This window comes from Leuresthes tenuis, unplaced genomic scaffold, assembly GCF_036924035.1.
Source record: "Leuresthes tenuis unplaced genomic scaffold, fLeuTen1.0.hap1 SCAF_4, whole genome shotgun sequence".
NCBI classification, from domain to species: Eukaryota; Metazoa; Chordata; class Actinopteri; order Atheriniformes; family Atherinopsidae; genus Leuresthes; species Leuresthes tenuis.
The window spans coordinates 22,757,413-22,772,195 of record NW_027325358.1 but is presented as its reverse complement, the minus strand read 5'-3'; the positions used below and the strand labels follow the sequence as shown (position 1 = coordinate 22,772,195).

The following is a 14,783-nucleotide window of genomic DNA, read 5'->3' as shown; positions in this document are numbered from 1 at the left end:
GCTTCCTCTGTATCGTATCAGAGTAGTAAATCAAAGAAGCAATTGAAATTATCACAGATTTTGCTGTAAAAACACTGAAAGTTTGTTCACAGAATTACTTATGGAAATGGGGGTTTTGCAATGTCGCTATTGAGACGTAAAAAGCCAACTATTGCTCCCCTTTCCCCTTCCACATCTGTCTAGTTTTCTCTGGATCTCTAGAAATAGGATTATGTAAGTAACTAATGTTAACACCCAGCTGTTGAGCATCTTGGTGAAGGCACTGTGCACTCTAGTTTCCCCGCATTGATACCTTGAGAGAAATACACATGAATAATTTGTACCTGAAGGTTGTTCCTGTGAAAGATGCCCTGACCAGAGAGAAAAGGGAAGCTTTTAGCTGAAAACCATAAGAAGCCATTCTACACAGAGAGGCAGATGTACGAAAGGGGAACACGAGAGTAGAAGTCCCTTATTCTGCTATGTGATAAACGTTTTACATATTAACACTGGTTCATTTCTGTTTAATGAGACTTCCTTGTTCGTGTTAAATATGTAAGAGTGTATTATAACCGCCCGAAGAAAGAAGCCTTAATGGAGCCAAAAAAAAAAAAGATAATTTCTTCCTTAGCTGCAACATTTTTTGTTTCATTAGCTTTTTTAGCTATTATTGCAGATGTGACTTTAAAAAAAAAAAAGAAAAAAAAAGAAGCCTTTTTGCTTTAGATGATTGATAATTGACACCATGCCTATGTATATGCATTAAACAGGCAGCATGATCCAGAAACCAGTTAGCTTAGGAGTAAGAAGTAAATCATCAGTGGGTAATCATCACGTGTCAGGGATAAAACAAAAAAATGGCAGAAATGTGGAACACTCTTCTGCAAATATATTGCATCAAAATCTTTCATTTCATCACTTCTTTGATGTGAACTTACACATATACTTATTGTGAACACTTTCACAATAGAGAATAAAATATATTTGTACTAGTTTTTGAGAAAAATAGAGTTGAATAAATAGACTAATGTATGGATTAGTGACCTACACAATCACACAAAATGCCCATGGTGTGTAAGTCCTAAAGCACACAAAATGTGAGAGATTATTTTTCTGAAATCCCCAGGTTTAGCAGCCAACAAGTGATGAGAAAAATCATTTCAGCTGACCAACAATGGTTTTGGGCTTAAGTCCCACAAACATTTATCACTGGTAAACAGCTGAAGTCAGTTCATAGTGTCTTTATTCACATCATGATTTCAGTATCAGTTTGTAACGTATGTGCATTCCATGCAAGTGCAGTCGGAAGCTAAATTGAGACTACATGGCAGGAAGAACAGGAGCTTCTGTGATGTTGGAAGAGCTACGAGAAATAAAGGACCACTCTTTTAATCGTGAATGATAATGTGGCTAAATGCAAATCTCCCTGCTTCTCCTCAAACCAAGCTACAGACATAGTCATAAAACTGTTATATGCAGCAACTCCTGCTTTTGGTGTCCTGCACAGCTGGTGCAGCTGCAGTGTGTTTTGTCTGTGCAGATACAACTTTTTGGCTTCATCTGGACAACCCAAAAAACATTTTGTGCAGAGCCCTCAGGGACTTGAACAAATGCCAGAGGTGGACACTTGAGGACCCATCTGGATATGACCAAACTATGATTTTGGCCTAAAGAAATGAGCAATCTTTGGACTGAGGCGAGCTAGCTGGTCTTTGTGGGAAGCTAATATGCTGTCCCTGTCTTCTCATCGAAAGCTATTTGACATTTTAATGCATTCATATGCTTCCCTGGACCGCATATTGACAAGCAAACAATAGGGTTCAACAACAGCTTTATTTTGTATTTATATGCAGTGTATTTACATATATGTTTTTTAAATTCTGTCCTTTTTTTTTTACCTGGAATCTTCATCCACAGCATGTTGTTTTGGGATCTTTATTGATATCTGAGTATATGGTGAGCTTACAGACGCAGAGAGAGGCCCAGCGCATCCTATGGTCACAACCTTTATATGGGTGACTATTAGATTAAACATTTAAACATTACTAAAGTGCATATTAACTGGTGATCTTAGTCATGCCTAAGTGAGCATATGATGGAGGTTTTCCTGATTAATTTCTGACGACAAAACAAATCAATGTATTTTTCAAAATGTGACTTTTTGATTTTTTTTGTCATTTAAACTGCAACAATGACATGGCGGTCCTAACATCCATTTCCGTTAAAAGTATCATCTCTGCTGTGCACCAGAGATTAGATGTTTGCATCTGTTTGATGCAGCAGTGACAAAGCACAGTTTGATTGTTTTTGCGGGTTAAGTAGAAGCATTCTTCTGGCTTTTGCTTTGTAATGGGCTTGTAACCCACATCCATCAGCTGCATTCGTGCGTTATGTGTAAGAATCACCAAACCAAAGAGGATTAAAAAAAAAAAAAAAAGTGCAGATGTTGCATGTAGGTTACTGAGTGAGAATGTCTTTACGTGAGTGCAGATAAGGGGATCTATTAATATTGACTTGTTAATGATCATCCTTATTTCTGTTTTGTGAGTCTCAGGGGAAGCTCAATGAATTAAAGTCTCTCCCATACTGAGAAGCTCTCATGAATTATACCTGCTTACCTTGATGGCATGAGAGCTGAAAGACTCCTTAAGACTCTGGGCAAAGCAGAGAAAAGGAAGTGTTAATTGATCTGAGTTCTTTAGGTGGGCGAACACATGCATTCACTTATAGGGCCTTAGCCTGCAGGGTATTTCAGATGAAGAATGAGTCAGTATTTCTCATGATAATCTTCATTTCAGCTCATTTTGGCCACCCTTAGGCATATGAAACAATCCTCTTCTCAGAAGTCACTTTATAATTAGTAAACACAATCACAGAGACTCATTTCTGAAGGGAAATACAATACAAGCTATTTAAAATAATCAAATAAAATAAAAATAAAATAATATTTTTAAAGATTCCAGTTTGATTCCAGATTAACATAATCATAACCCCCCATTCAGTAAATAATGAACAAGGTGTAGAGTCATAGCCCAAGCCATTTTGATAAATTGAGAGCTTTTTCATGGTAAATGAAAGTCAAAATAATTTTTTTTGTACTATGAAAAACATTTGTGGAATGGAATGTTGACATTTTTAAATTAGGCATTGCCTAATTTAAATCTTCTCTCCGGATAAAACCAGATAACATTTCTGGTTTCTTTTTCTTGACGTAATGGAGTCAAATGCTGTTGTTGTGTTTTTAAAAGAGATGTTTCTGAATACCTCTTTCTTTCATTCCACATATGAGAAAATAGTTTTGGACTTGTGTTCCATAAATGTACAATAAATCAGGTTATGAGTAACATATGAAGAACAACATGTGTAGAGGTCCATATAAATGGACAGGAATTAATTTGGAGGGTTTGGTAAATTGGTAAGTGCCACTGAGGTGTGTGTGTGTTAGTGTGTGTGACAGAGAGCGAGAGAGAGAGAGAGAGAGAGAGAGAGAGAGAGAGAGAGAGAGAGAGAGAGAGAGAGAGAGAGAGAGAGAGAGCTATGTCTTATGAATAATAGAATGTCAAGATTCAGTGGAGAAATTTTTGGGTCAACCAAGTACCTCCTGGGAAAAAAAAGAGGAGTATTTAGGTAACTAATAATCAAATCCTCACAGCAATTCTATTGTATAGAGATAAAGATTGTTTTTAATTTCAGGGTACAAGTGACCACATGTATTTGAGATAAATCTAGTACATTATACACCCCTTTAGATGTTTTCAGAACATTTCTTAGAAAACATGTTAATGCTGCTAAAAAAAACAAAACACTTTTAATGATATAGTTATGATGATAAAGATGAGTCTACATGACAGTTTTAATTTCCTTTCATCATTTCTACACGAGAAAAGGGCCAAGAGAGTTCTAGAAAGCTTGAGGACACTAAAAAGAGCTGGAAACAAACATGAAAGGGGCAAGAAAAAGTCACAAAATGCTTTTTTAATAAGATGTAAACAATTCCAACAGACAGCCACATGTGGTCGGAGCGGCTGTGCACAGCTGGCTGCCGGCTCTCATTCTTGCTGCTGCAAGAAGCAGTTGAATTATTAGTGCAAGGCATCAGAAAGCCTGACATCCCACTCTCACAGTGTCCTTCTAACCCTCTAAAAATAGACCAAAGAGACATACACTCTCAGCAGAAAATAGGAGAGTTTGTGAACCATGTACTTTACGGTTCGGGAGGAAAGTACAGGCAGTTGTCAGTGTTCATTTGCTCAAGCTGTGTAAAGCAATTTGAGTTAAGAAGAACCAGAAAAACGTGCAAATGAACTTCAGGTGAAGGTGTGAAGAGATCAGTAGGCAACACTTCAGAATTGTTACTAGTAATCATTTGATTGAGATCAGAGTAGTTTCTCTCATTAACATTCATTAATAATGTTTCCAGATGCTGGTATTCAGGAGAACAACATTTGTGGAAGGTGAATAGTGGGGAGTCACATTCATCCGGTCAGCAGGGCAACAGTGCTGAGCTGCTGCAGGGAGACGGGCACCGGTCCAACAGAAACACCTCTGCAGAGCGCCACTTCTAAAGACTTCAGAGGACTTCAAAGTCCAGTCACAAGTTGTTAGCCACTCACAAATTGGTGTGAAGTGACCAACTTGCTTGTAATGAAGCACTGTACTCATGGACAGATTATGAAAGGAGAACTACAGGCACACACACGTTAAAGGCATCACCATTCTGCGTTCTGAAACAAACAACTATGAACAGTTGTTTTGTGTCTCCAACAGTGCAAATGATGTTGATCATGAGTGTTCAAAGCTCAAGTATAAAATTACACTTATATCTTGATACAACAACAAGACAAGGCTTTACTTAAGTTAGATTTAGGGCTTGTACTTTCAATGCAGTATTTTTGCATTGTTGTCTGGGTTCTTTTATTTAGAAAAAACTATGAGCTCTTTCTTCCCACCCCTGAAAGAAAGGTTTCATGTAAAAGTATTCTCTTGTGTCAGATATCAATAACGGATCATAGATGTGTTGTTCTCAGTCTCTTGAAATATCTTTGGGTCAACCATTTAGTGTTTGGAGGTGTGTTCTCTGGTTCGGTAACTTGTTAAAGCTCCCAAAGCCAAACGGGTATTAATATTATTTGTCTGATGATGTAATCAAATTCCTCTTCACCAGACAACAGTGGTGTTTTTTTCCATTCAAATCTCCTTTACTCTCCCGTTCACTGTCTGTAGTTTAACTTTATGATCCTTTTCGATCTTTGTTGTTTGCTGACCTCTACTGGTGGCTCAAAGCAAAATATGATAGTCACTCACCATCCACAAACACATGAGACACCAATCGGAAACACTTTGTCATCTTTAATCTGCTGAGCAACTTCCAGTAAGAGCCACAGAGCTGTACTCCAGTCTCTTTCCATCTGAGAATGTATGGGACAAATCTTTTTTGGATTGTCATTTCCCTCTGTATTGTGCCATTTTAAGATTTATGTTATATTCACAAAAAGCTAAATTTTTAATAATCGTGTAACATGTGAAGCATCATTTTCCAGTAACTTACACATACTGTACAACCATTGTTTAGGTCATTACCCAAAAAAGCAATGTATTACACAATACACATTACCTTTCTCTCTATATACAGTATATATTCCATGTAGACCGTAATTGGTTACAGTACTGCACAACACTCAGACATTACCTGAAATACATTGTCACCGAACTGCCAGTTAACAATGTAACATTCAGCTCTATATATGACAAAAATGGGACATAAACATGTGGCCCTGTGATGGACTGGCGACCTGTCCAGGGTGTACCCTGCCTTTCGCCCGATGACTGCTGGGATAGGCTCCAGCCCTCCAGCTACCCGACCAACGGATTGACGGTATAGAAAATGGATGGATGGGACATAAACAATAAAAGGTCTCCGTGAGAGGACATAAAACAATCAAAGAATTCACAGAAAAATTCACCACTCTCCCTAGTGAAGTTTTACAACAAAGCTGACAGCGCAATCTGAGAGAATCAGGTTAAAGAACATTTCACAGATAACTGAGTACAAGGTGCACCTTCATGAGAATTAAGGTGGGGCTGGTTATATTGTCTCAAGATAAAAATTGATGGTGGTTACTACTGAAACCGTGATCACAGACATTAGGCACAGGGACGCAATATTGCTGGCTGAAACAGTTCGCAAATGTCTGGAAAACAATCTGCAACTTTAGACGTCTTGTTTAAAATCAGTGGAGCTCCCTGAAAAACAACTTTGCCATGTGTAGTAAAGTGAGAGATGCAGGGGCCCAAAAGCATCACGCTGGTCAGGAGGTGTACCGAGAACAAGTTGACTTTTATTAACTAAACAAACGTAGCCTTTTAACAAAGGGAAAATGGGGTGTTGGTCTTCCCATAGCACATAAAAACATACCCCCTTCCACCTGACTGAACAAATCCCAACATACATTTATATTCTCTGATAGGCCTCTTCTCCAGTTCAAATGAGCCTATCAGAGTAGATCTGTGGATAAGAGGACGGACATCATTAACAATGAAATCATACATCCATCCATCTTCTATACTGTCAATCCGTCGGTTGGGTAGCGGGTGGGCTGGAGCCTATCCCAGCAGTCATCGGGCGAAAGGCGGGGTACACCCTGGACAGGTCGCCAGTCCATCACAGGGCCACACAGAGACAAACGAGACAAACAACCATGCACGCTCACACTCACTCCTACGGACAATTTAGAGACACCAATTAACCTAACATGATGTTTTTGGATGGTGGGAGGAAGCCGGAGTACCCAGAGAGAACCCACGCATACATGGGGAGAACATGCAAACTCCACACAGAAAGGCCCCAGGCAGGGACAATGAAATCATACATATCTTAATTTGTTTGTGCCAACAAGTACAAATTAGTTCCTGCAAAATAAAGAAAGAAAATTTAGTTAATTCAGCACTAATCCACAAAATGTACAACATAAATAATCCAACTTAATTAACTGAAAATCACCTATCACAACAATCCCCACCTCTTTCTGGTATCCATAAAGGGAGACCTATAGAGGCAAGCTCCCTCTTTGTGCCCATGCCCAGATGCACACAGGACTGGAGAGACCTGGTGACAAACGGCATTGTTTAAAAGTTATCTATTTGACCCAGCATACAGTGAGGAAGTTAGCTCTTCCTCACACCATGTTAAAAAAGGCTGTGTATCACTGTGAATATTAATCCTGATTAGAGAATATGTGATTAAAAACTTGCCACACAATTCACAGGTCTGGGGATCCACTTTCAGAAAACCTCTCTCAAGAACTGTTGCAGTTCTTATCAATTAGAACAGCATTTGATGGACTTTTGGTGTGATAAGACTCAACATTCGTGAGAGAGGCTCTACCTGCAGTGTGTCATTGATCATTGATGGTTTTAGTTGACTAGCGATGGCCATAGATGTCCAATCATCTGCTCAGATCAGTATTTTGTAAAAGTGCCTAAGCAATTCCAAAAATTGTTAAAAGATGAAAGTGTTGCCTGAATTTCATGATTAAATTCAAAGTTTGCTTAAAAGGTCACAAAGAATTGTGGACCAATGACTAATTGGACTTTTGAGTGTTCAATCTGAGTCTTAGGATCCCCGACAGATGTTATTTATGAGTTATTACATAATTTCCTTTGTTTTCTTTTTGTTCTTTTTAGTTTAACTTCCAACTTTTTTTTCTTTTCTTTTTTGTCCCATATTGAATACCCTCCCTGTACGTGGGAGAGATGCTAAGATGACAAGAAAGTCATACCGTAGAATGTTAAATATTGTTGAATGTATTCTAGTGAGAGGTCGCCAAGCATGGAGAAAGGTTGTGTTTTCAAAAATGTATCAGTGTGCCTGATTTCCTGTAGAATGAACAGATTATTTATTCAGTTGTAAGGGAGAGGAGTGACTTTTGTGGGACTTGTTTGTCTACTGAGTGACAGTGTACGGCTGAACCGCTGGTGAATGATTAACCTGACCTACTTCATCAGGGAGAATCTTGGCTTGATAATGGAGAATCAGCAAATAGGTCAAACTTTGGGAAAACCCTTCATTACAGTTTAATTTCCAAAACCAACCCTTTTACTTTCTGACAGATTCCGTTTTGTTATTTCCAAGATTAGGTTTGGAGACAGCGTGAGCAGAGCCATACGGGAGCAGCTGTTGGCATTTCCCTTTTGGTAAATTACACACATTTGTAAATGGGACACAAATTTCTACTAGCATTAGAAACGGTTGGCAACATAAGTTGTTTCAGGAAGCCTATCGCTGTGATCCAGTCTGGTTAGTTATTAGAGGTAGTAAGGCAGTAGAGTGAGTTTATTCTGGTTCACTAAAAAATTATTCAAAACTAGGTAACAGAAGACCTTGGACAATTAATCTGTCTTCTTTCTCCTGAGCGTTTTCCTTGTGTTAAAGGTGTTTCAGGAACTGATGCAGTAAGAAGGAAATAATAAGGACATTTAAAGACTCAAAGTACAAAGATGTGATATTATGGACATGTGTTAGTTGTGAAGTAGAGCAGTAAAGAAGCATTGACCATAACCACACACCAGAGCTATTTTTATCTCTTTTTCTTCTGAAAACTGGGAGAGCTGACTATGAGCTAATAAACTTTCCAGAGTTTATATAATTTCCAAATAACAGTTTTTTTCTTGAAATTTAACACTGAAAAAAAAATTTTACTTAATCATGTCTATTAGTCATTTTTTCCTTTTGGTGGATATGTCATGTTGAAATTGATTTGTTTCTGGAAGATATTGTGTGATATCACTGTGTGGTGATCAGATCAAATATGCTTATTATATTACATTTGAGTCATTTTGTTCCACAGACATGTTACTCTATATTCTCTTGTTTGTGGGGGTTTTGGTGACCTCTGAGGGGCTTGAATCCCTTGTTGCTGCTTCTCTACAAACAGGTAAAATGCTGATTATACATTATACGTACTAAAGTGCATTTTTTATATTCAATCACTTTTATACCATTTGACCATTGTTGCCATTTAACCTAATTAGTTGCGACATGTTTCTCCAGTTGTTTCCGTACAACTTACTTATCCAGCCTTTTGTTGCCCCATCCCAACTTTTTTGAGACATGTTGCTGCCATCAAATTCAGGATTAACTAATATTTATCATGAAACAGTAAAATATCTCACTTTCAACATTTTCTATGTTGTCCATCCATTTTCTATACCTGCTTAATCTGTCTGTTGGATCGCGGGGGGGGGGTGGAGCCTATCCCAGCAGTCATTGGGCGAGAGGCAGGGTACACTCTGAACAGGTCACCAGTCCATCACAGGGTCACACAGAGACAAACAACCACACACACGCTCACACTCACTCCTAAGGACAATTTTAGAGACACCAATTAACCTAACATGCATGTTTTTGGATGGTGGGAGGAAGCCGGAGTACCCAGAGAGAACCCATGCATACATAGGTAGAACATGCAAACTCCACACAGAAAGGCACCAGCAGGGAGTTGAACCTGGAACCTTCTCGCTGTGAGGCTACAGTGCTATAACCACCACACCACTGTGCAGCTCTCAATGTTGTCTTATAAAAATATTGTTTTAATTTACAAATTTCACAGCGTAACTCCTTTATTTGTAGTTTTGGTTGTACTTCACTGCTAACTTTCTAATGAAATCTGACCTTATTTCAGAAAATGAGACTCTCCCCAACCCAAAAGGTACAAGTAATATCAACACAACCGAGTGTCTTAAGAGGGCACGCTTTGAACATTTGCAGAAACTGAGTGATAGAGCAAGATATGTAGCCAGTAGCTGTAAAGAGATCCAGTCCATATATGGTCAACAAGAAGGTAAGCATCAGGCATGACCGCGCAGAAATGTTTTGATATGCATTTTCAGTCTCCTCAAATGTACATTATGAAAAAATCTTTTGCATGAAGCTCAAGCCAGTGACCAGGAGATAAACATAAAGGTGGAGAATTTCTCCTTTCATAATTTACTATGATGTTTCCAGATGGGTTGTATTACCTGACCACAGCCAATGGCATGCGATATCAGACTTTCTGCGACATGACCACTGCTGGAGGTGGCTGGACACTGGTGGCCAGTGTCCATGAGAACTGCATTCTGGGAAAGTGCACAGTGGGCGATCGCTGGTCCAGTCAGCAGGGTGACAATGCTAATATTCCAGATGGAGATGGGAACTGGTCCAACAGAAATACTTTTGGAGTAGCAGAGAGTGCCACTTCTGATGATTTGAAGGTAAATTGGACCGACAACATTTTTAGAGCAGTATTTTAGATTTCTCATCGTCTGTATGCTGCATATTGCCTTTAGATCACAACAATGACATTTATACATCTTGTTTTAAAACTAACGGGTCTGTAGTTAGGCAGAAAACAACGGCATTTACTGTGGTCAGTAAATGTAGGAAATTAAATGAAAATAAAAATCCCCAAACTCCACCTGTATGCTCGTTTACAATCTTTGAAAAGTTATTGTTTATAGAATGTGTGGAGAGCTTTACTTGTCAATTATGTTATCCTTTTAGTTGATAAAAGTCATAGTCTCAATGTGTGTTTTAAGTGAGTCCCAAACTGAAATGTGATGCAAACAATAATTAGAGATGACATCATTGTGTGCTCTTTCATAGAATCCAGGCTACTATGACATCATAGCAGAGGACATGTCTGTGTGGCATGTTCCCAACAACTTTCCGCTGGAGCACTGGAGACTGGGAGCTATCCTCCGCTATCATACCAATAACAGCTTTCTTAGTCTGTACAAGGGAAACCTTTTGAGTCTGTTCAAGGTAACTTATTCACACAGATGTTAAATTGGGACGTCGATTAAGGTCAAAAGTCCAAACTACACTAGAAAACATGCAGTCTCACATACCCTTGCAGACATGACTGAAGGTCAAAGTGTCACATTCACATAAATACTGTGCCCTTGCTGCTACTTTACTTAGTTTGCGTAGGTTTGAACAAACATTTTGATTATCTCGTTTCACTGTTGATTTGAAATCATCCCGGAAATATCAAAATTCAATGAAATTTTTGTAGCTCACAATGCAAATCCATTTATTCTATCAGTTGTTGGTGACCTACAAAAATCATTAAACAAACCTGCAAATCTACTCATACATGCATTCATGTCAAATCATATTTTTCCAGCAATATCCAGTAAGATACAACATGGGCTCATGCTCCCAAAGAGGGCCAGCTATTCCCATTGTGTATGACCATGGAGACAAAGAGTCCACCACAAATCTATACGGACCAAATTCAAGAGGTAAGCTCAAAATGAAGGTAATGAATAGTTCCTTCACCATTGCATGTGGATGAGCATAAAAGTCTACATTATTTCATACCATGATTTATAAATGAGAAGCAGAATTTGTCTATTTGTCAAACGTGCCAAAACTAAATTTTTGGGATAAATAACTGACCAAACACCAGCATAACATTCCGCTGTTGAGGAATGGGCTGACAAAAACTGGCATTTATTCAAACCACAAAAGTAAAAGAGACTAAAACCAATAAAATACAACAATAAAAATAAGATAAAAAGGCGTAGGCTAAAACTACGATGCTGCAATCAGAAACCCTAAGAGTCCTTCAAAGGACTAAAAAGACCTGTGTGCAGTCGTACGCCAAGTGGCCGTGGAGTTCCCTTATAATCAGCGCTTTGCAATCAGGTGACGTCCGTGTCCTGTGGATCCACGGCCTGCCACTGCTCCTCGAAGAACAGAGAGAAGCCCTCAGTTTCCGGAAACTATTAAAGAATGAACAAATACGGTGAACACTCAAACGAAAGACAAGAACGAAGTACATTCCTTTGCCCAACTTCAAGCAGGAGTTGCGATAAACTTGTCCTCTCCGCCGTCCTGGAATAAAACCCCTTCTCGGAATCGCACAGCCGACGCCTGGATCCCGCTAAAATGCTGTCGTTCCGCTGTCCTTTCGCCCTCTGTGTCCAGGCTACACACCTTTTATTAATGAATCAATCAGTGAGCGCACATGGCATCCATTCCACTCCAACGCTTGTTGGTTATGGGGAATCAATCAATCAATGCTGTCCTAATTAGTCAGTGAAAAACCCAGCATTAGAATTCCACTGCTAAACGTCCAAAGCACATCATGCAGTATGAGTTCAACACAAATAAATAATGTTCATGCCACACAAATTGTACATGCTTAAAATACTCAAATAAAACACAATAAATACAGCATTGATCCACCAGTTGACATGTTTTCTTCTGTTCGTATGAAAGCGGAGTTTGAGCCAGGCTTCATCACATTCAGAGCAATAAACCATGAACGAGCAGCCATGGCTATCTGCTCTGGGGTCAAACCAACGGGATGTCACACTGAACATGTGAGTGTGAACCAATCTTTGCACATATGCTGTAAGTGAGTGCAACAAATGGTACACACTCTAACAGCCCTTTTTTTTTTTATCTATGTGTGCAGTATTGCATAGGAGGAGGAGGGCATTTCCCTGAAAGCCCAGTACAGTGTGGAGACTTCACAGCGTTTGACTGGGGCAGTGGCTGGAGCGCCTCCAAAGAGATGACTGAAGCTGCTGTCTTACTGTTCTACCGTTGAGAGGATAATTTAGTCAATTGTATTCAAGCAGCACATCAGAAGATGGTATTTCAGTACTGTGTATTTGATTAAACTGTTGGGCTAATTCATTATAGTGTCTCTGGACACAAAGAGGTAATGCTGCAATTCATGATCAATATTTTGGCCCCTAACCCGTGGAGACACTTTTGTTGAAAGCTCTATCAACAATAACTCCTGTTATGTGTTTGAGGCTGCTCACAGTTAACCATTCTGTGTCTCTGTGTTCATTTTAATCTTTCTGGACACTCAGCTGAAGACTTCTGTCTGACATAAGTGATCTTGTGTGCCTTCATGTGGGTGGAATAAAGTAAAGTTTACGTCACCTAGTTAAAGGAAACTCGCAAGCATGTGCTTCCACATGGAACATTACATGTGGAAGCTGCTTTGGGCACACAGGCTTTTATCAGGACTTGGCCTTGAACATTAGATTAATATTAGAGGTATACAGCTGGCATATTCATTTCTTTTTTTTAAATCAAGTATTAGCTGGTCTACTCCAATGATATTTTACCCAAACATTTTGTAATCTTTTGTTTGTATGTTTTGACAGGAAGTTTATTTTAGTTGCTTTCAATTAAACAGATTGTCATGGAAATGAAAGCAAACTCTCAGAGGAAGCAAATAATGTAAGTGTTGATTATCCAACATTTTTGTGCATTCATTAAGTCTTGATGGTGATGAAAAACTACAGAAATGATAGATAAGCACAAACAGAGAAATACTGTGTTTCATTTCAAATATTTTCAGACTGCTGGGTAATATACATTTCATGTGCAACTGTGCAGGATTTGTTTTCAGATATGTTCTTACAAAGCCAAGTCGGGTCTTTCTTATCTTGCATGTTACCAGTGGTGTGAAGCCCTCGGTACTAACATTCATGAAGATGTCTCTCAGAATCCGACCATGGCTTTTCTCTTCAACCAAAATAAAAGACATAATTTTGTTAGTTCAGCTATCTTGACAGAGTTTGTCTTTTTAATACAAAAATAAGGACAAATATAAATGAATATATATTAAAAGAATCAGATTGATATGTGGGGATCTACTGAATAAGTACAGGTATTTATGGTACAATAAATACTTGTCATTCATGACTCAGGGTGGATAAACAGCGAGTAGTGTATTAAACCTGACAGGTAATACGTTTAACTCTACAGGGGAGAGTACCTGTGTGTGTGTGTGTCTGTGTGTGTGTGTGTGTGCGTTGTTCAGTAGCTGTATAAAATACCACAAGTTTGAGCACGGCTGTGTGTTGGATCATGCACACAGTCTCAGAGGGTTCAGGAGGTCTGCTAAAGGAGACTGCACACTACCTACAGTGGTGGTTTCTGTGTTGTCGGGGGGTTATCGCTGCTCGCCCTGTCCCATGCTTTAATGCAGCGCCACCTAGTGGTGGTACTACCAGTTAAAATTACTCCTAAAACAAACAACTCACAGACAGAAAGCAGGAAGTCTACAGGAAGTGGTCAGCCGTCAGTGACCAGTCAGTTCTCCGGAGAAGAGACAGTGCGACACACCATTGGAGTCATCATGGCCAACAAAAAGAAGCAGATGTAAGGACAAAGTCAGCTTTTATGTTTTTTTTTTTTTTGTCTTTTTCTCCACTTCATAATAAAAAATAATTCTGTTTTTGTACTTTACAATACAATTCAAGATCCCCGCCGAGGAAGCATCAATCATCAGTCCAGCACTGACAAGAAACAAATCTCTTTATTTTTTAGTAGTATTTTTCTTATTTGTTTTCTCTTTTTTTTCAGGGTTTTTTAAAAATGGGTTGGTGGGGGAAATACTCTGGGGAGGGGGTTGAACACTTTCCTCATGAGGAATAAGAGAAGACTGGGATCAAGTAAGGCGGGCAGGAACACAGAACATATCTGGAGAAGCGGAAATCTGCCGATCATGTTGTCTCTTTTTTTCTTTTAATTCTTTCTCTTTTTACGAAGAACACTTTGTACAGCCGCACTTGACAACTTTCTCCACTTACATCTTGATACAACAATAAGAAAAGGCTTTACTTAAGTTAGATTTAGAATAGAGGGCTTGTACTTTCAATGCAGTAATTTTGCATTGTTGTCTGGGTTCTTTTACTTAGAAAAAAAAACTGTGAGATCGTTCTTCCCACCTCTGAAAGAAAGGCTTCATGTAAAAGTATTCTCTTGTGTCAGATATCAATAACGGATCATA

General features: G+C 38.9%; 1 protein-coding gene across 1 annotated transcript; it reads left to right on the top strand.

Moving 5' to 3' along the window:
- The first annotated feature begins 7,946 nt into the window (after positions 1–7,946).
- Positions 7,947–12,804, top strand: LOC140304573 (intelectin-like). Its single transcript, XM_072383258.1, has 8 exons — positions 7,947–8,172; positions 8,826–8,912; positions 9,660–9,818; positions 9,983–10,230; positions 10,622–10,780; positions 11,145–11,262; positions 12,245–12,348; positions 12,444–12,804. Exons 2-8 carry the CDS (start codon positions 8,828–8,830, stop codon positions 12,576–12,578), a joined length of 1,008 nt encoding a protein of 335 aa, XP_072239359.1. The 5' UTR covers positions 7,947–8,172; positions 8,826–8,827; the 3' UTR covers positions 12,579–12,804.
- Positions 12,805–14,783: the final 1,979 nt, after the last annotated feature.

Bases quoted from the DNA above. Each gene is read 5' to 3' on its own strand.
- LOC140304573 (XM_072383258.1), top strand. From the start codon at position 8,828: ATGTTACTCTATATTCTCTTGTTTGTGGGGGTTTTGGTGACCTCTGAG. The intron at 10,231-10,621 runs GTAAATTGGACC...GCTCTTTCATAG, and splicing joins CCACTTCTGATGATTTGAAG to AATCCAGGCTACTATGACAT. The intron at 12,349-12,443 runs GTGAGTGTGAAC...CTATGTGTGCAG, and splicing joins CGGGATGTCACACTGAACAT to TATTGCATAGGAGGAGGAGG.